The sequence below is a fragment of the Molossus molossus genome, unplaced genomic scaffold (assembly GCF_014108415.1).
Source record: "Molossus molossus isolate mMolMol1 unplaced genomic scaffold, mMolMol1.p scaffold_m16_p_8, whole genome shotgun sequence".
In the NCBI taxonomy this organism is placed as follows: Eukaryota; Metazoa; Chordata; class Mammalia; order Chiroptera; family Molossidae; genus Molossus; species Molossus molossus.
The window spans coordinates 86,645,539-86,668,250 of NW_023425402.1; the positions used below are offsets into that span (position 1 = coordinate 86,645,539).

The window sequence follows — 22,712 nt, forward strand, 5'->3', positions numbered from 1 at the left end:
TTATAGAACCTGAAGCATACTTTCCGATCTTAGAAAGTGGCATTCCTCTGATCCCGATTAGAGTTCTACATCTGGGTTGACAGAATAAGTCCTATCTGCCCTTCACGAAGCATTCCAAAGTGTGACTTACGTTAGGATTTTTAATCTTTCTTTCCCCTGGAAGAAAAAATGGGACCAGTGTACTTGCCCTCCTTATCCTGTTCCTCTGTCACCCACTCCAGGAAATACTCATTTCTCTGCCCCTCCCCCAACACATGAATATACTTCAAAATCCAGAGAACTGAACCTGATAGCATATGTGTTTCAGCTACTGAAAAAGAAGATATCATAAAGGGTCTTGTATTATTAAAAAATAATTGTGAAGTGTATTGAAGCGTTAGACTAGGTCTAAACAAGCAAAACCAAAAATTTCCCTTAAGCCTTGTCTTAGCGCCGCCCTTTTCCACAGAAGGCTTTCTGTGCATCACAGGGCCGGGGCGCATTTCTCCAGGAATACCTGAGTCATCATTTGTCCAGAAGGTTCTTGGGTCAGGCTTGGTCAGGATGCTGGCATGATTACATGGTTCTTTCACCTGGAAAACATAAGGAGAAAAGAAGTGATGTAAAAATGGCTTCATGATTTCAGTTGTTGCAGGACTACAGTTCTATAGGCGAGATTCCAAGGATGACGCTGGTAAGCTTGGCTCACTGGTGCCCGGAATAGGTGACCAACCATCCCTGTTTAACCAGGACTGACGGGTTTCCCAGGATATAAGACTTTTAGTCCCGGACAAACCCAGATGGTTAGTCACCCTACTCCTGACCCAGTTTCACTACCAGGGCTCATGGCTGGGTGAGGACACCGGGATGAGGTTCAGCCCCGACTTGCATCCTCACCCCATGCTTTTCTGCAGTTGGTAAACAGCTGTATGCAGAGGCCCTGAATAATAAACAAACTTATAAGGGAAGAACACTCATCACATAAAATAAGTGTTTTTGGACTTCTACTTAACAAAAATGGTACTTTTAATATATATGCTTGGAAAAATACATATTAAGGAAGAGCTAATTTTAATTCAGTAGCACTTTAAATTGAATTATTATTTTATAATCATAACAGAATCTATATGTTTAAACAGTAGCACATGCATATATGCAATATGTATTGTTTATTCAACCTAAAGTTTCTGCCTAGCGCACATCCGTCTAATAGATTTCTTACAATAAGTTCAAGGGAACAGTAATAGTCTTTTTTTCCCCTCAGCTTTATACTGTTGTGATGTATGACTTTAAAACATATTATCAATCAGGGAAATGTAAATCTTCCTGTTAAAAAGGACATTCCATTTAAATATGGTTTATAGCGTGCTAATTTGATTACTATGAAGTCTTTAGTATTTACTGTTTAATGGTTAAATTCCTTCCATTGCAGTGTATACTCAAAGTACTAAAAACTGCCACTAAGTAAATTGTTTAGTTCCATTGACTTGTTTTTCCATAACAAGTCTTTAAGGATGAAGTAAGAAGTGCCTTGATTAACGGTCTGGCACAGACTCTCTTGTGAACTGGTAGCAAAGAATGTGTGGAATCAGGAAATCGAAGAGTTGTTTACACTCCCATGTTCACTGCAGCATTATTCACAATGACTCAGATGAAGAAAAAACTTCAACATCTATGGACACCTGAATGAAGATAATGTAGTAGATGCATGTAATGAAATCTTATTCTGCCTTCAAAAAGACACCCTACCATCTACAACAACGTGATTGAACCTTGAGGAAATTTTGCTAAGTAAAGTAAGCCAGACACAGAAGGACAGATACTACAGGATACTGCTTAGAAGAGGTATCTAAAGTAGTCAAGCACATAGAAGCAGGGCCTTGGGAGGAGGACAAGAGGAGTTGCTATTTAATAAGTATACAGTTTCAGTTAGGCAAGATGATCAAGTTCCAGAGATCTGCTGAACACATTGGTGCCTGCAGTTGACATTGCTGTATTGTACACTCACACATTTGTTAAGAGGATAGATTGCATGTTAAGTGTTCTTACCACAATCTTAAAAACCTATGTCTGCTAAAATATTAGACAAACACATAAAATATTTCACACACGAATAGGTAAGTGGTCTACATTTTATTAGTGGGATTTTTCTGGTAAGGTAATATGTTCTTCATTTATAGGAAATATAATTTTAGAAGGAAAAGATTTTAGTGGTAAAAAATATCATTAAAATTAAATCTCAAGAAAAAACAATGTATGGACTAGCACCATTCTGTGGATGACATTTCTGCAAAATATCTTTTGAACTAAGTAGCCTAAGTATAAATTTCTTCAAAGTGTTTATTGCTCTAAAGTACTCTCCAAATTGTTAGAAAGCTCTCCGCAAGTTTAATTAGAATCTGCATCCTTGAAACTTCCCTCACTTATTCTACATAGAGCAGATCTACTCTCTGTTTTGTAAAATAATATCTCAGATACGTGAACGCAGCCATTCTGTGTCTCCCTAGCCTTCCATCTCCAGTTAGCCAGCCCTTTTCCCTTCCACTGTCCCTTATGAAATGATTCTAAGTCTTTTTACTGCGATCACTCTGCCACAGAGGTCATCCTCTCTGGCTGGTGAGCTAAACCCCCGGGAGCTCCCAGCAAGGGCCAGATCATAGCCAGTAAAATAAGGAATTGGTTTTGAGAGACAACTCTTGGGGATGACTATAAGCATTCTTTCCAGATGTGAGTAATTAAAATTTTTCCAAAAACTATAAATAATTCTCTATTATCTAGCCATATTTTTATATTTTTTATTCCAAAAGTCCTAACTGATTTTATAACTATAGATCCATTTGGGAAAACTGCTGTGTATGAGCATTTTTTTCTGCACTGAGCTCTAATTACCTTGTGTCCTTTTGGTCTTTATATCAAACAAATGTCATCCCTCTAAATCTCATTTACTGATAAATGATTCTTATTTTGTTCAAAATATTTTCTATAGGTTGAAGCTGCTACTGTTAAGTTCAGGGCCATCAAGAATTTCTTCTTGCTCTTGGTGTTATTATTGTGCAATAGAACATGAAATTCTCCATGATCTCCAAGCACCAAAATACCCACAGCAAATTATCTATAAAGTACACATAGTGAATTTTCAGCACAAGTTTATATAAATTCATTAATAACAGAATATACTGCAACAATTTATAAGCAATAACCTAAAACTGATTCCTGTAGTTTTAGGTGTTTCACATAAGTGAGAAAATTCATTATCTGATGGCAATCCTGCTCAGTCTTCACAGACTCCTATGGCTGAAGAAGTGACCGGCACCTTGAGTTCGACCTTTGACCCACAATGGGCTCTGGCTCTTTCCTTCTTTCTCTAGGAAATACAGAGTAGGATATACACCTTGGGAGTGTGACTGAAGAAGGGTGAAAAGGTAATAATATAACAAGAACAGCAGAGCGTTATGGAGTGTTTCAACATTTCATTATGAAATATCTCAAACATACACAAAAGTAAACAATATAATACACCTCTATGTGGCTATCATACAGTTTTAACAATTATCAACATTTTTCCTATCTTATTTCATCTATCCCCCTTTTATAGGCTGGAACATTTTAAAGCAAATCTAGACACCATGACATTTCATCTGCCATTTCTTTAGAAACGTGTTTCTAACTGATGATATATATATATATATTTTGCATAACCATCATGCTATTATCACAACTAACAAATTCAACAATAATTAGATTTACTAAAGTTTAATGAGGGTCATTAAAGTTTATTTATTTAATAAACGACAGCATGTGCATTCTGAAAAGCATCTTGGGTACTTGCACTATTTTGCATACAGAGAAACTTAGAACTAATGAATAAAAAAAGAGGTCCTTTAAAATTGTGAGCTCTACCAAGTCAGTGGAACTTCTCCTCACTTATTTAAATCCTTAGAGCTTTTTGGGAAGGAGCCATCATAAAATGTCATTTTTCTAATAGAAGTGGTATTGTTTTTCAGCTTATTTTCAATACATCCTTCGAAGGAAAGGAGATAAAGGGTCCTTGCTTGACAGAATTGAAAGTGTTGGCGTGTGAGGGTGAAGGGAAGAGGGTCATTTCCAGAAGGTCACTGTTGATTGCTTAATCCCTATAGTTTTGAAATCTAGAAGTGATTTTCTAAGTTATTAGGACACTAGAAAGATAATGGCATTTGAATAAGGAGAGAAGGGATTTACTATTAGGAGGGGTATATCAGAATATCACATTTAGAGAGATGTGAGATGTCCAGAGCCAAAGTCTTCATTTATTGGTAGGATTTCCAGAAAGGAAACAGTTATGATCATCTCTCTCCATTCCTTCTTATCTTGATTTCAATAACATTGGTCCAAAATCAATAAATATAGATGCACATACACATTTAAAGGCTGATACAGAGAAAATGAATCAGAACACATGGATTTCTCCCTGATTTACTTTTATTCATAATAATTTGTATATGACTTTCCATACATCATTTTAGCAGTGTATGCTAAAGTCATTAGTCCTTTTAAAAAGACAAACAAATTCTCAAAATGCTTGACTCTTACTAGCCAAGGAAGTTGTTTCCCATCAGGTTCCCTCATGCTCAGAAGCATCAAGAACACTTTCTATGCAGAGACGTGTAATTTTGCTTCTCAAACTGTATTAGTGAGGCTTTAGAAAATGTCCCCCTATCACAGGACATAAAGTGATCCTGCAAATACTGATTTCAATTCAGTTTGTGCATTCAGGGGGAAGAAAAGTCTTCCTTGACTGTTTCCCTTGGATGGTTCCAACAAGTATTTATGGACCATTTGTTTACTTCCCAAAAGCTGTCCTGGTTACAAGGACACAAAGGAAACCTGTTGATCACCTGGACTGCGTATTCTGATTTGGGAGCATCCAAAGGAGGAGGAAGGACGGTGGGCAAAGTCGTTGAGCAAGGTTTCAAGGGGAAGGGTGGATTTGAACCCCATTTTAAAACACTGACAGCATTTGGCTTAGTGGACGGACAGCAAAAAGGTACCCAAAGTGGGGAGAGCAATGCAAACAGTGGTGTGGAAGGCAAACTTGAAAGACTTATTTAAGCAACTGCTGATTGAATAATTTCCTGGGAATCGGAGGCCCATGGAGGAAATGATTGGAAACTAAGTAGAAGCCAGATGCTGGAAGGCTTTGAACATCAGTGTATCCTTTACTCTGAGGGAATTCGGCAGTTTGTATGAAAGATCAGAGTCCGAAAACACCAAAGCTGAGGAGATGAGGGGTCTGCTTGAACCGTTGGAGGAAAGCTGTCGAGAGCGTGCTGGGGACTGTGGAAATGGAAAGAAAGGGATGTGCCAAGGGCAGCTGGGATGACTTGGTGAGCTGACGAATGACTGACAAAGAGGGAAGATGGAGGAGTCCAAACACTCAGAGCTTTGGAAGTTGGTGACTAGGAGGATGGTCAATGTGGTCATAGCTGTCCATAGTCCCTGGCAGCTAAAGGAACCACCCTGTACTGTGCTTAAGCTAGCAAGGCAGGCTTGTCATGCACATGTGGGCCCCTTTACATGTTCTGGGCTTACAGTCCTCCTGGGAGCACCAGCTGCCTCTCTGGCCTCCCCGGGCATTTCACCTGCGGGTGCTTATGGGTGAGGCTTCACTCGCAGTCACGGGCAGGTGGGTGTCTCTAGCCTCTTCCTCTGGCCCACAATCCTCCACTTCACACACAGCAGGACGAGAGTCCATCTACAGTATTTCACTACAGCGAGCATCCCAGTCTGGGTAGCTGGTGTCCCTGACCTTCACCCTCATCAAGATGGCAGTTTGGACAAGGACAGCAGGAGTCGGGTGTGTTAGCGAAGGAATCTCATCAGAGATCATAGGTCTTATGGTTTGGTCCCTGTGAGCTATTGATTTATCCTCATTTAGTTGCTTAACCTTAATTACATCCATAAAGCATGGGGCACAGGGACCATTCCTGGCCGCTGAAGAGACTGTGATCCCAAGCCACTAGACAAATGTTCTTCCTTCCTCGCCTTATTTCACTTGCATTCTTGTTGCTTCTTGATGTTTTTCAGTTTGTCCCTTGTGACTACGAACTGCTTAAGGCAATGTGCCACCCAGCCCACTTCACTTATTTCTGTTTCCTGTCTGGCCCAGCAAGTGTTTCAGTTTCAACCTCTGGTCTACATCAAGTCAAGACATCCCAGCTAAAGCTTTATCAAATCAGATGCATTCTGTATTCTACCTCCATAGTATAGTTTAGAGAAACAACAATTTGGGGACCTGAAAAAGATCTTTTCTCTCTGCTGAAGACTACAGGGCAACATACTTGTTAGTACTGAGGGCTAGAGTCCAAGTTCCACTGTTATATTTCAACGTATCATTTGAAAACTGGTCTTGGTTTCTTAAAACTTGGAATTAGCCTCAATTTAAAAATTGATCCAGTTATATATTTAATTCAACTAATATTTGTGGATAACATTGTATAGTAAGCACAGTGCTGGGAGCCACAAGCATCAATAGGAACCAGATGGGTGTATCCCTGCCCTTGAAGAACTTACTTCTAATGCTAGAGGTCGAGGTGAGTGCTGTGAAGGCAATAAATAGAGTGACATGCGTGGGCAGTGAGGTGATACATGGTCATTTTATTTTGTATTTTTATAATCCTCTCCTGAGGATATTTTTCCATTTATCTTCAGATAGAGTGGGAGGGAGGGTGGAAGAGAAAGAGAGAGAGAGAGAGAGAGACATTGATGTGAGAGAGACATATCGATTGGTTGCCACCCGCACAACCCTCTTGGGGGCCGGAGATGAACCACAACCAAGGTACGTGCCCTTGGGTAGAATCAAACCCGCGACTCTCTGGTCCACGGACCAAAGCTCTAACCACTGAACAAACCTGTCCAGGGAGATACATGGTCATTTTAGATGTTGTAAAGGAGTCCATTTTCTTACATATTTTTTTCAGTAATATTACCAGAATCAATGATTACACCCCTGCATTTGAAAGTTAAAACACAAAGCAAATTAGGCACACAGAATTGGTTTGCTTGGAATCCAGGTCAAAACCTTACATATTCTATATCAAAGCATATAATTAAATTCTTAAAAATTATCTTGTGACATGGTAGTTTTAGACTGTGCTTGCCCAGAAAAGATAATCAATATGTGTTTATTGACTATATCAATGCTTTGGTAGAACTCAAAAAATGAAAGCAGCCGAAGTTAATATATCATAGAATAATAGTATTTTGTGGGTAGAATGAATTTAACAGATGACTTGGTTCACCTCCTTGTTTAATAAATGGGAAAATGAATTCTGAAAGAAGTCATATGACTTACAGAAGCTCACACAGGTAGTCAGAAATTATTTCTGTTGTTTATAATGCATCCACTATGGTTAAGAGATGCATCTTTACATTTATTTTAGCTTAAAGTTGATGGAAATAATCAGATAGCTCTTTAGAGCATGACTTTGGCATCAGGCAGACCTGGAATAAAATGTGGCAGCCCTACACTTGTATAAGGCCCTGGGCAGAACATAGTAATATTTTTTTTTATCCTCACCCAAGGACATTTTTTTTTTTCAATATTTTGTTCAGATAGAGTGGGAGGGAGAGAGAGAAAGAGAAACATCGATGTGAAAGGGACACATCGAGTGGTTGCCACCTGCAGGACCCAAGCAGGGCCAGGGACAAACTGCAACCGAGGTACGTGCCCTTAGCAGGAACCGAACCCAGGTCTCTCTGGACCGCAGGTCGACGCTCCAACCGCTGAGCCAAACCGGCCAGGGCTATAGTAATATTTTTTTAACCTTAGTCTCATTGCTGAAAAAAATTGGCAAAATTAGAGTTAGTGTTAAGGTTAGCTCCCTCAGAGGTCAATAATTGATAAAAGTTACTTATCTCTGGTCATACAATCAAACATGTTAATAGGAATATAATGACTTAGAACGGAGGCTGGAAGAGATGGAATCTTTTGATAGAAAAGGTTTGCTCTGTTAATTGAGTTATCTACATGCAAATAATATTGACAAAAGTAAAAAAACTTCGCCCTAGCCAGTTTGGCACAGCAGTTAGAGCGTCAACCTGCGGTCCAGAGAGACCCAGGTTCGGTTCCCGCTAAGGGCACGTACCTCGGTTGCAGTTTGTCCCCGGCCCTGGCTGGGTCGTGGGGGAGGCAGCCACTCCATGTGTCCCTTTCACGTGGATGTTTCTCTCTGTGTGTCTCTTCCTCTCTCTCCCTCCCACTCTATCTGAACAAAAAATGGAAAAATGTCCTCGGGTGTGGATAAATAACAAAAGAAAGTAAAAAGACTTCTTTCCAGGCATTGAGCTTGCTAGACACTCGGGCTGGAACTTTCTTTGTTCAGAGAGCTCATAACTCTCATCTCCTTCAGGTACCTGCTCAAATGTTACCTTCTTGGTGAAGCCTTTCCTGATCCTCTTTAAAATGAAAAGTCTTTGCCCCTTTCTGCTTTATGTATCTCCTTGGCACCTGACATCTCCACGTATATAACTGCCTTATTCATTTTTTATGGTCTCTTATAAATTTCATGAGTCCTACAGGGGTGCTTGGCACATAGTAGGCATTCAGGAAACTTTTGCTGAATGATTGCATTATTAATCCCTAAACAATTACGAACAAGGATTAAAAATCCCACTTAATTCAAGCCATTAGAATTAAAGGGGATAGTCATGTGCCAAAATGCTGTGGTGTGACATGTCTTCCTTTCTTCCAGTGTTTTAGCCCTCTTGAATTCTTGGTGTTGGATTGCTGAAGAGTGATCAGTCCTTTTATATATATGCATATATATATATATATATATATATATATATATATATGCATAAAGATGTAGAAAATTGTTTAGGCTATACTCTGCTACCAAATATATCTGGTAAAAATTATTAGCTATTGGCTAATTTCATCTTTCAGATTTTCTATAATTATAACTCAATATGTGGCTGGAAAAAATAATCTCTGAAACTGTTTGCTTAGATTCAGGCTCAATTCAATAAATCATTTGGATTTACACATGACTAGTCCATGTCTAGATCTGAGATGCATTGCTTTCCAGTGGTTCTCAATCATGGCCACACGTTACCACGAGGAACTTAAATACCAGTGCCAGGAGAGGGAAGAGGGGCTCGAGGTATCAGTATATTCTTAAGGTCCCCAGGGATCTCTTGCTTAAACCAACTTCTGCCAAACAGAAGTAATATGGATTAAATGGTATTTATCCACTGGGTCCAGGGAAAAAACTAAATATAGCTATTGTAGTGTCATTGTACCATAGAAGGGTAATATAAGAAATGAGTCTCAGACCTAAGTTAGACTATCAACAAACATCCATTCCTTGGCTTTATAGGGAAAAGAGAAATGTTCGAATACCTCTCATTGCACAGGACAATATATTAGTATTTTTCTCCTTGAGCTTACCTCCAAAAGAGTACGTGACAAGAGGAGGAAAAAATAGAAACTTGAATCTGGATTTTATGGGAAGTTCTAGGAGAAATGTTCCACAGCTTCCCTAAACAGAAGCCATGGGAGATTCAAGGCCAATGTGATTATAATTTGTTCTATGCCATAATTCTTGAGGTCTAGTTTTCTTTTAAGAAAAATGTCTGATACTCAGTCTCCCCATAACACTTTAGCCAAGTGTAATTGCCAACAAATGCACAGTTTCTTTTTCCTTCTGCGAATGAAACCAGACATCTTCATTTAAATACCCACTGTTTGTCTCATGCAGGGGCTAACTGTGCAGTATTTAATGGTCTACAGGTCTAAAAATATTTCTTATACGCCTTGGCTTGCACAGAGTGCTTCTGCAAAACCAGTTAATAATCTGGCTATCCCAAGAGTCCAGAATGTTGAGTTAATTTTTTTACAGAGGTTCCCAGATGTGCTGAAGACTCACTCTTAGCAGATCTGGCCAACTTTTTTCTTTTTCTTTTTTTTTAGATTTCATTTGACCTTTCTGGTACCTGATATGAAACACATGTTGAAAACAATACCTGACCATTATGAAATGTATTTTTTGCATAAGTAAAAACACCGTGAATACATCTTTTAGAAAGTTTTGAATGGCAGAGATGGAAGGTTTTCATTGCGAAACTGTGTTAGCATTTAGCCAAGTTAATCATATGTCTTGACAATGATTCTTTATCCGACATCTCTTTGGTATTCAGCGGGTAGGTCATTAGACCCATGGAGAAATAAGTGGGAGAATGTCCAGGGAATAAAAAACATCTATGTAACATGTGGAGAAGTGGATAGCTTTACTGAGTACTGCATTTCAACTTTAAGAGGTGCAGGTTCTGATCCCAGCCAGATCACTTGAGCTCCTAACTTCTGGGAAGTCAGCAGAATAACAGTGTCAGTCTGCGAGAACGCCAAGAAGATCCTGCCTTAGTTGTTTCCCTTTGCAAGCATTTTCCATATGTGGTTTAACTTTCACCTTTTTTTTTTTCTGTTTATACATCATTTTTAAAAATTTATTTTTCAGTGGACTCTAGAAAATCTTAACATAAATTGAGTTTGTATTTTATCATTTCTCATAGAGATCTCACAATATTTTTGAAATATAATTGTGGGTCCACAGTTTGGTCAAGGATTGAACAAATATTCTAGATTTTTAAAGGGAAGAGACTACAACTGAGGAATGAATGATACTACCTTTTGTGGTCTTTAAAAAGGAAGTAGATACCACTGCAATCTGGTATTAATGTGTGTTCTAGATCTAAAATACCAAGCATTTAAAGTCATACCGAATTTCAGCATAATCATTACTAATAATATTCTTATGGAGTGTTTACAGTGGGCCAGGTACATTTATCACATAATTTCTCAGTTAATCCTCAGAACAACCTCTGGGCACTATCGGGGAAGTAATTACAAGTTAACCTTTAAAATCTTATCTATTAGGCGACATCAACAAAACGGCAGAATAGGCATCTCCAAGCTCCTGTCCCCAGACAGAAACATCAAAAAGTGAGCAGGTCCACCATGATACTTTATACTCAAACTGTTGAAAGACAAAGATAAAGAGACTCTTGAAAGTAACAGGAGAGAAGTGACTCATTACGCATAAAAAAGGATTCTGCTATATAAATGGTTAAAGATGGTCCTGTATATTGCTCGTATGTAATTGACTCCTAGCAGGCTAGGACTACTCCCTCAGAGTGCATTGGCACCAAACGGAAGTTTTACACGTTCACTGTTTTAATGTAGCCTCAAAGCATTTAAAATATATATTGAGCCATTTAGATAGAACCTGTCTGCTTTGAATACCTCATGAAATTGCACCCAACATCTGCTAACCACAGTAAGACGAACTCTGGTGATCAAGGACCCCAAACTTCTGCTCTTCAGAGCTCTCTGAACCAGAAACTCTACCTTGTTGATGAGTGACATCACCTCTCCCCTGAGTTCCCTTGCGCTGTCCCTCTCTGGGTGGTAGCCCTGTGCCCTGTCTCCGGAAGGTCTCCTGCTGTGAGAGATTTCCCCCTCTCCTGAAACTCTACCCCAGTGGCGCACAGTAAAACTCGTTGTGCAATACTGCAGAAAAAACCAAAACAACAACAAAAAACTGTCAGAATCAGAATTTGTTAAACTCTGGAAAAACAGTTGAAAGTTTACAGCAATCCAATGAAGACTGAATAAAAAAAAAATGGAGTGGGGATGGGAAGGGGACCTAAAATGGTAGGAAAGCTTTGTGTTGCTTTTCCTTGCCCTCACCATACCCCTCCTCAGCTCTGTGGCAGCCTTGAAAAGTGGGCTTCACCCACCCCACTCCCACTTTTTCGGTCGGTCCCTAGACCCTTGACCTGGAATGTATGTTTCTTTGAACCTGTCCGGGAGCCACCTATGAACTGATGCAAGAAGCTCATCACTCTGCCAAGCCAGAAAAGCAGCAGGTAAGGCGATAAGCAAGCTGCAGCCTTCTTAGAGCAAAAGACTAGCCCTGGCCGGTTTGGCTCAGCAGTTAGAGCGTCGGCCTGCGGGCCAATGAGTCTCCGGTTCAATTCTGGTCAAGGGCACATACCTTGGTTTTGGTTCGGTCCCTGGCCCTGGTCAGGGTTGTGCGGGAGGCAACCAGTAGATGTGTCTCTCTCACATCAATGTTTCCTCTCTCTCTCCCTCCCTCCCTTCCACTCTATCTGAAGATAAATGGAAGAAAATTTCCTCCAATGAGGATTAAAAAAAAAAAGAGAGAGAGAGAGTACTCCTATAGCCAAAGAGAAAAAGCATGTTATTAGCATGTTATTCTGTGTTCCAGTGCCTCAGCATAGTAGTAGCATGCTAGCATCGGCCACAGTACACTTGTTAAATGAATGAACAATAAACCATGATTTTACTTTTTTACATATTTATCTTACTATTCAGTTCTGCCCCAAGCTAGGTGTGTCCTAAGTAAGCAGATACATGTGATTGCTTATGTTACCTTATTTTCAGTGTATCCCAAGTTCTCCCATGAGGAATTACAAGTGCTGTTTACAAAGAGAATGAACACTTGGGTCTTATACCTGCTTTGGTGGTTGCTACCAATCACTGGGGCTGCTGAAGAGAGATACCAGAGGGTAGATTTACAGCGATACTTTGTCTACATATACTGTGCTTGGTAGTTACCTCAACTTGGTCCCCAAACCTCCCTTACTCTTTGCATTGAGTATTTTAACCTCACAAGACTAAGCCTGTAGCACTTAAATGCATAAAGAAAAATGAATCTGAGCAGTGTATTACGAAAACATCTGCTGAAGTCACCCCATCTTGTTACTTTTCCTCTATAACCATGTGAAAGGGCCAGTTCCATTTATATTGGTCCACATGCTTAGTTTCTTCATGAAAATAGAAGACTATCTTCTCTGAACATTAATGGAAATGATCCGTTTTTTAACTAAATTGATTACTGAAGGAAAAGAAAAAAGGTAATTCCTGATTATCTGATGAAATGTCTGGAAAAGAGATCTGTCCTCAGTCCCAATCCCAATAATCACCAACAACAGTTTTTTGTGAAGAAAATACTCATGCATATATACACAGATATAGATCTACAATAATTTTGTGTGTGTGTGTGTGTGTGCGCGTGCTTGCACACACATCTCTGGGGTTTATTGTCTGTAGCGAATAACAAGAATGAAGTCTCAGGGTCAAGAATAGGGATTCAGGTAAAAAGAAAGGAAAAGGCATGCTTAGAATCTTCCTAATTTTTTTCTTTCTTTCTTTTTTTTTATCCGAGGACATTTTTTTCATTTTTTGTTCAGATAGAGTGGGAGGGAGAGAGAGAGAGAAAAAAACATTGATGTGAAAGGGACATATTAAGTGGTTGCCACCCACATGACCCAACCAGGGCCAGGGACAGACTGCAACCGAGGTTTGTGCCTTTAGCAGGAACCGAACCTGGGTCTCTCTGGACCGCAGGCCAACACTCTAACTGCTGAGCCAAACTGGCCAGGGCAGAATCTTCCTAATTTTTTTCTTGTACTCAATGTTGCTTTTGTCAACACCTTGTTTCCCAGTTAAAGCCACTAAAAATTCTAATGCAAAATGACAGTGAATGGTGTAAGAGTTTGTTGTGATAGTTAACAAGACTTGACCTTGCAATATAGCTGCTGAGTAGGGCTGCGAGATTAGCAGCTCAGAACACAGCAGTTTCTGTAGCTCCTCGAGAAGAGATGGACTTTAACCTTTAATGCTGTAGATAACCTGCCTCCGAGGCTATTGAGGCAGATCGTAATTGAAGCTGGTGCACTGGTTTATCACCACACTTATGAACACTCCAAGTTACTTGATTAGGTTGAAAACCTAAGTGGAAAGTGCTTTGTTCATACATTTTAAATAATACACATTCCATTTTTCTCCCCATGTGAAAAAATAGGGTGAGAAATGATGGTATTTGGTTGCAACATTCATGCTTAAAAAGAAGATTATATTCATCATACTATATGCAACTAATTTTTTAAAGGGCAATATTTAATGTTGGTGGGGGTTTAGTAAAACTGGTCTTCTCATAGGCTGATCACTGTATTTTAATTTTTAAAACATTTTCTGGAAGTAATTGCAGAGCTTTAAGATGCTCAATACCTTTATCCCATTTATCTTATTTTAGATAATTTATCCTACATAAATAATTCATAATTCTACATGCACAAAGTTGTCTTGACATTAATCATAATGACAAAACCCTGGAAACAACCTAACATTTAATGGGAAGATCATTGGGTGAAGAACGGCATAGCCACTATTCACATGGTGTCCCTTAAGTGTTTTCAATAGTAAGAGAATTGTTATCCATATTATGTTAAATAAAATAAATCACAATATAAAATTGTATTTCAATTGTATATAGAAGGACAGACAAGTCAATGCATGAAGCAATGTTAATTGCTTTGCTGTAGTGATATTACGGAAGCTTTTCTTCTGTCTTCTACTTTTTAACTTTTAATGATATTTTATATTATTTTAATAATTTATAAAAATTATCTAGCATCTAAATCTATCTATGTACCTATGATCTATCTATGATCGATCGATCGATCTATCTATCTATCTATCTATCTATCTATCTATCTATCATCTATCTCTCTCGCAAACAGAACAGCTTTGTCCATATTTAAGAAATGGAGTGGAGGGATGAATGTCCTAATGATTAAAAAAGATTTGAGATAAAGTGTTTCTATACAAAATAAATCACACACATTGTGAGGCTACACTGTCACACTTCTTTTAGTGCAGAATTATTGATGAATTTGAATGCACACGCACCCCACCTCCAGTCTTCTCGTTTGGTGTTCTCAAGTTTCCCTGCACTTGTGCAAAGATAAGGTTCCCTAATACTAGTCCATGACAGGCTCATTTTATGTTACTGGGAAAAGGGGAACAGGGAGTGTTAAAATTCCCCTGTGAATAGTTTCCTTTACATCTTATGGACCTCAGTCATTATTTCCACTGCCTAGTCTCCCCATGGGCTTGGTTCTTTCCCAAGGTAAATGAAAGTCCACATGCCAGGGCAGTGCTTTGTTGAACTTCCCATGACCAGCACTGGAATGCCAGACAAGGTTACCTTTTCTAAAGGCCTGCATCTTCAGAGGAATTAATAATTAATAAACTGATTTGTATACTTCCATATGTTGTAATTATTTTCAGCCTACTTTCCAAAAGTCAAGAAAGAAACAGAGAGAGAGAGAGAGAGAGAGAAACAATAAACCTGAATGCAGAAATAGCCCAAAACATTCCTAAAGACTCTAAATTTGTTCACAATCTCACTGATGCCAAACTGAATTGGCATAGTTATTGTATTAGTATTATGCAGTTAATTTCAGATTCCTTTTCTCTTTTTTGGCCAGAAACTTGCTGGGAAATTCATCCAAAATTAAATAGAGGAAAAATATTGGACAAAATAGTAAATGGAGAAACAGTAAAACTATTTTAACTATAGTTCTAATATCTATAAATGCTTCCTGAAGAAAACTTATGTATTAGTGTCAACTCTGTGTAGATACCCTTATCAAAAACCAATCAGTTACATGAAAAAATCTAAAACTAGACATAAAATTGTTTTTAATACTAGGCCTCTTAAAGAAAAACCAATGTAGAAATAATTAAATGTAGAATGAGAGTATGATATGAAGGAGCTGTTGGATAGTCTCACCTTAGTATTATTCTGAAATGTGAACAGAATTCCATGTTTAAAGGCTGATTGGAAAACCTGGAGATTATTTAGAAAGCAACCAGCAAAATGATTCAAATGTTGCAAAAAAAGACCAATGAGGAGAGGTAAACAGGACTGTTATTCATTTTCTTGAAGAGAAGGCGAGGTGGCTATTGAATACATTCTTTACAGGTAGGGAGAATTTTTTATAAAGAAGTGATTGGCTATCTGCACTGAGTATAAACAAGGGAAACAGGCCGTGTATGAAGTATGAAGGCTTTGGTTAGACAGAGTAGTAGCATTTAAGCAGGAGGCGGTCAATCGATGTTCTCTCTCATCAATGTTTTTATCTTTCTCTCTCTCTAAAAATCAATAAAGAAAAAAAAAAAGTCAACATTAAATGCAGGTTGAAGTTGTGCAACCCTCTCTGGAGCCATGAAAAATAATCTTTGTGGGCATCCTCTTAGGTGGCAGTGCTTAAAGGTGAAGGGTGTGCAGTGTGAGCTTTCACATCCCTTCTAGGCCCGAAGTTCAAATCCCTGGAAGGAACCTTCTTAGAGTCAGGGTCTTAATGTAAACGCTGAAACCAAGAACCTAGTAACCAAAAGGGAGAGAAAGCAATTAAGATCAAGGTGACATTGTAGCTCCAGACCCGTTTTTAGAGAAAAAGACAATAAGGGAATTCCTTAACAGAAAATTCATTATAAAAAAAGTTTAGACAGGTTTAGACAGGAAGGAAATGGAAAAACAGACATTCTAAATGAAGAACCGAATCAAGTGTTAAACTACAAACTAGGCATTTCTAATCAGCTCATTTTTCCAAACACAGTGTGAGGAAACCACTTTGAAGCGGGGAGAGCTTAGGTGAGCCTGGACCTGGAGGCCACATGCTCAGTGTTAGCATGGGCCACACATGTGTGCCGCTCCTGAGGCTTATCTGATTGTTCCACTGGGCTCCAACTTTTCTGCATGAATTTTAATGTATACTGAAAGGGTTGTAGTGCTGGCAGGTTTGACCCAAAATAGACTGTGAGTCAGTTATGAAGGAAGGATTCCAGGAACTAGAATTAAGAGTGAAGAAGTTATAAGAAATTACATATGACTCAGTTCCAACACATTTTATATACTATCGGGTATTTTCACTTCCTATAATTGCTTCTGTGCTTTATCCCTAGAGTGTGTTGTTTCCATCAATAGTCCTAGATACGTGACTTTATTTCTAATTTTTATTTGTTTTGGAGAGAGAGGAAGGGAGAGAGAGAGAGAGAAACATTAATGAGAGGGAATATCCATTGGCCGCCTCCTGTATACCCTGCACTGGGGACTGGGCCCACAACCTAGGCATGTGGCCTGACTGGAAATCGAACCCACCCGTGACCTCTTGGTGCATGGGTCGACGCTCAACCAGTGAGCTACACCGGCTGGGCTAGATGACTTTAAATAGTCATTAAGAAATGACTATATAGTGGTAGCTTGCCAGCCACTTAAATATCTGAAATAGTCTTATTCTAAGTATTGAATGTTAAAGGGTTTTTGTTGTTGTTGTTGTTGTTTTTTTAGATAATTACATGAATTGCAGAATGAAATGGTTCATTACCATTTGAATTCTAATTCTCCCCTTCTCAAAAATTAGGAGGTTATTAACTCCTAAGTGCTCATGGGATTCAGGTAGCAGCCACTGCTGCTATTTTCAGTTTCCCTACACTTCCCACCAATGTTACAGCCGAACAACAAAGCGCCCCCAGCAGGCGTCGCGACACTGCTATTACAGGATGTCTAAGTAAATCCACTGTTGAGTAAACACATTCCACTGGTGGAATTCATTTTCATTGGCCTTATTTTCATAAAACAAACTCAATTTCATTTATATATACTTTATTTTGTGTAGATGTTCTTCTAGTTTTGTTTTCTATTAGCTTTTTTTTTTTTTTTTTTTTGGTTAATCCTCAACCAAGGATATTTTTTTCCACTGATTTTTAGAGAGAGTGGAAAGGAGGAAGGAAGGGGGAGGGAGAGAGAGAAACATTGATGTGAGAGAGACACATTGATTGGTTGCCTTCTGCATGCACCCTGACTGGAGCTGGAGATCAACCCTGCAACCCAGGTACATACCCTTGACTGGGAATCGAACTCATGACCCTTCAGTTCATGAGCCAACACTCTAACCACTAACCCATACTGGCCAGGGCTCTACTAGCTTTTTTGTTTGTTTGTTCTATTGCATAGTATTAATCCACTGAAATAGCTTGCCACCAAAATATTCTCTTCTCTCAAGCAAAGGTATACTGAAGGGAGCAAATAAGTATGTTTGCAGTTCTGGAGGATCTAAATGGTAACAAACTTGCCACTGAGAATAATATGCTGTAATTAATTCACATAGCACACAAAATGTTATACCAGTAAAACTGTGAATAGAAATCTCACTCCCCACTATGATAGCTTTCTCAATTTCTGTGACTTAATCATTTATTTTTTTAGTATGATTGTCGTGGAGTCCAGAGAATTTTTAAAGCGATCATCTGTGTGTCTGGGGAAAGACTGCTCTCCAGCTGGAGAGAGACTCTTCCCTTCTCCCACCTTTGCAGAGAAAAGTAAACGACTGACTTCCTTCCTGAGCACACCTGGATCCTTTCTCATGAGATTAAAAAATGGGTTGATTTACGAATTAGAAAAGTGACCAAACATAGGTCTTAGAGAATCATTGACTTTACATGTAGGAAGGATCTCAGAAATCTGGTTTAACTCCTTCATGAATGACAAAAATTAGATTAAAAAACAAACAAACCCTGCTTTTGAGAAGCCTATTAACATCGGGGTGAAGCAAGTCCCATTTCAGCATCAACGCACAACTGCTGTGGAGAAGGGGGATTCTGGCAGCTAACTGCTTCCCACATGCAGACATCCAGAACGGACCTGAAACCGAAGGAGGGTTGCAAGTAAAACGCACTGACCTAAAAACTTTAAAAAGTTAGGACCAAAGAATATGAATATTTTCACTTGATTTCCAAAGTCAGTATTTTTAAAAATTCCCTCGAAAATGGTCCTGGGATACTAGCATGGAAATAATTAGTACTTTTAATTAGTACAACTGGGAAATAAGGCAGACAGGCCTTAATAAGGGTCTCCAATCTGGAGCACATTAAAGTAAAAACATTTTTTTTTTCTAATATCAAAGCACATCTTACTGACGAACACACAAAATGAGTTATTTTGCAAGATGGAAAGAGTATAATTGGATTCAGCACAAGTTCCATGTATTAAGAACGGAGACGCCTTGGAACTCTGGGACCTGGGAATTAGTCTGCCTCAGATGTTCACAATACATTTCTAGAACACACGATTCATACAGAAAGGTTTTTTAACTACTTACTCTCTAAATATCTTTAAGTACTGCATAATGCCTATTTTGCGGATCAGAAATTAAAACGGAAAATGATCAAATATATTAGAAGCAAGCCAAGCGACATATCTGAGACCGTCTCACAGCTGAACACATACTTGGCAAGAAGAGAACGGCAGTCACATTACCCCAGATCGACAGTAGCAGACACATCTGGAATCCTAATGATCCCAGGAGCGTTAGGGCCTTGGGGGACAGCCATCTGGTGCAAAGGAAATCTGGACAAAGTGTCCCACCCAACAGAAAGAACCTCATTGTGCTGCTATGAAAAGCAGTCGGTCCTACTTCCCTCTGATAACAACTAGGTTCTCAACTAGTGAGTGATCAAGAGAAATAGATGTGTACAGAGTGTTCGCTAGCACACTTGAATCTACAACCTGGCAAAGAAGAGGTAGTCAGGAATATATTCTTGAAATCAGTTCCCCTTTGAAAGGGCATAGGCAACTTCTAGGACCTTTATCTAACCTTCCAGCAATCCTTGTTGATAATGTAGGTTTATGGGCCCCTCCAGGCTGCAGGTTTTTATTTGTAAAATGAAGGGGCTGGGCGATATAAATTTTGTGGTTCCTTCTAATCCTAATATCCCATGAGTCTGGGATTTTACAGAGTGTATGCTGGGTACCAAGAGAAAGGACTACCGAGGGATTTGAAGCTGGGTCTGGGAGAGCACGTTGCTGGATGGTGTCAGATGGTTGGGGAGGATGAATACACTCACACATAACCTCTCAAATGACTACAAATGAGTTTTATAATCCTGCCAACAAATTAAGCAGGTGTCATCTTTGCTCTAAGCTATCTGCAAACTATGCACAGCATGTGGGCTTCACCCCACATTAAACACCCTGCAGGAATCTCCAGTAAAGGAGAAGAGGACGTACAGCTTCAGCAGATAAAAGTGGCATCTTACATGGTCTTACATGACGAAGAGCAGCCGAGCAGGGAAAATGACCGGAGGGCATGATGAAGGAGAAGGGCAGACGGTGACTGACGGCCGTGAGTGAGATCAGAGGGCAGAAAACCCTGCTCAAGAACACACTGCAGAGTTTCAAATCTTGGAGAAGGAGCAGGTTAGGATATCGTAAGACCCAACACATGGCTGTGCCTGTAGGTTGGAAGCTATTGAGATATAGTGGAGCTAAAGAAAGCAGGGAAAGATATTTTGGATCATTTAAATATGGCTCTGAATCTTGGTTCTGCCCCTTAACATCCTGAATATTGTTGGACTTGCTAAATGATGTATTTTCTTTATCAGCAAATTGGAAGCAATGATACCTTTCTTACAGTGGTTGTAGAGGTTAAATGAGACAATGCATGTCAAGTGTTAAAGATACTTATTGGTATACAGTAGATATTCAAAAGGATACATTACTACGACTACTATTATTGTTATTACTAGCTTAATTATGAGTGTAAATATTGAATTCGCCCAGAATGACTGCTTGTGAAAGAGTAGAGAGGAAAATTATTGCAGCAGGCGCCAAAGCGATTAAAAGGCAAGAAGAAGTGTCTTGATTGGAGGTTAGTAGATGACAACGATAAAGGCTGTGGCTGAGTCAAGGTCAAGTTCCCGAAGGCTAAGTTGGAGAGTACTTGCCAAGCTCCTGGCCTCCAGCCACTTCTCCTTGAGGGTGCGGGAGAAGAAGTCCTCATTGGTAGAATGCCAAATATCAGCTAAGGCAGCACTGTCCTGAAGAGGACCCTTCGAAAGAGCTTCCAGGTCCAGTGTCTCTGGGGCATGCTCAGACTCTGTCTCCTTGGGGCTTCACAGAGCACATTTCCCCACTGAAGGCTCTGGGAAGCCTTACATGCACTTTGAAAACACACTTGGCCAACAAGCCCTGTTTAATATATGTCACATATTACGAACTTGCATGACAAGGTAAGAGACAGAGGGAGGGTTTTGAGGAAGAGTTTAATGACTTAATGGAGTTTACTGACAAAAGCCCCAGAGGATATTGTATAAAGGGGACCCAAGTGGACGAATGGTGTTGCTGAGTGAGAAAAAGGATAGACCAGAGACGAGTGGCATTAAATCTGGAGGGATGGAATGGGTTGAAGCGACCGCCACGGGGCTGGTACTCACGAGTCCGAGGTAAAGGACAGGGGCAGGTTGAGGAACTTGGTGGCAGTGGACGCATGCTGATCCAGGTGTCTGTGCATTTCAATCAGTGTTGAAATGAAACTTTGAAAGAAGGAAGAGTAAGAGAGATAGGTGGTCTGGGCCAGCGGGGAAGCTATTTTGAACATGTGAAATTTATCCGATGTTGCTTTATAAGTCTTCAAATGTGTAGAATTTTTAGAATCTTCAAAACATTAATGTGTTCTTTTTCTTTTTTTGTGGTACGTACTCCTAGTGGGAACTGAACCCGGGACTTTATGGTCCGCAGGCCGACACTCAACCGCTGAGCCAAACTGGCCAGGGCCATTAATGTGTCCTGGAGTGGGAACTAGAGTATACAGTGACAGTCTGAATAGGAATTTGAACTAGTGATTAAAAAAACCATAAGTCCTGGCTGGTTGGGCTCAGCAGTTAGAATGTTGGTCCTCGGATGGAAGGGTTGCGGGTTCGATTCTGTTTGAGGGCATGTACCTGGGTCGCAGGTTCGATCCCTGGCTCTGGTAGGGGTTGTGTGGGAGGCAACCAATCAATGTGTCTCTCTCACATCAATGTTTCTCTCTCTCTCTCTCTTTCTCTCCCGTCCATTCTACCTAAAAATCAATGGAAAAATATCCTTGGGTGAGGATTAAAAAAACAAACAAAAAGAAAAAACTAAAAAGATTCTTATGTTTTCCAAATAAAATACAAAAAAGTGTTGTCATTGATAAGTTTCCCTATTTAGCTTTTGCCTTCTCATATAGGAAATATAGAATCATGGATTAACAAGTGACTAATAAAGAATATATGCCATCTTCAACGTACTAATTATTAAATTTTATTTCTAAGTTGCCTAAATGGAAGCATATTAAAAGTAAATTATAAAAGTGGAACTGGGATAATTCATTATATATCCAGTTATAGCCTTCTGATTTTCATTGTAATTTACAGTGTTAAAGTAAAATCCTCGAAGACATTCAATTGCCAGTGATTTTCTGATCTATGTTATTCATTAACTCTGGACAAAGGAATTGTTTAGCTGGTTTATACTCAGAAAGCTCGAGATGCTGCTCATTAATACACAAATAATTGTCATGTTTTTAAAGCCCTATTGCATTTTATCTTTATAGGTGAAGGAAAGCTAAGTCTTGATTATATTTAAGTTTAAATGAATGAACTTGAGTTTGAGAAAACTCTGAACAACAACAAAAATTCTAGGCCTTTGTAGTTCAGCCTTTCAGGTAGCAACTATGTCCCAGAATTAAAGATAGGAGATGTCCAGATGCCTTGTCCTGAGATTAAACAGAGAATCTCTCCTTCCAGAGGCAGGGGGTGGGGTGTGTGTGTGGGGGGGGTGGGGGGACGGGGTCTGGGTGTTGGAGGGGTGTGGGGACTGCAGTTCAATGGCTCAAAATGTCAATGGAATTCTTTTTCTGCAGGAACATTTCAGGTCAAAGTGAGGGTTGGGTAAATAGTTGGTGTGGTTTTATCAGTAATAGGTATTCAGAAAAGATCTAACCTTCCGAAATGGGGGTAGGAATCCTAAAAATTTTGCCCTAGAGAAGGGTAAATTTAAAGATCTTTCCTCCAATTTTCC

General features: G+C 39.4%; 1 protein-coding gene across 1 annotated transcript in view; it reads right to left on the minus strand.

The window, feature by feature from the left end:
- The window catches only part of SGK1 (serum/glucocorticoid regulated kinase 1), a 101,497-nt gene that overhangs the window by 23,616 nt on the left and 55,169 nt on the right, over window positions 1-22,712 (minus strand). Inside the window, exon 3 of the mRNA XM_036248710.1 lies at window positions 497-572. Coding sequence (XP_036104603.1) covers window positions 497-572 — 76 coding nt within the window. The remainder of the gene's footprint in view (window positions 1-496; window positions 573-22,712) is intronic.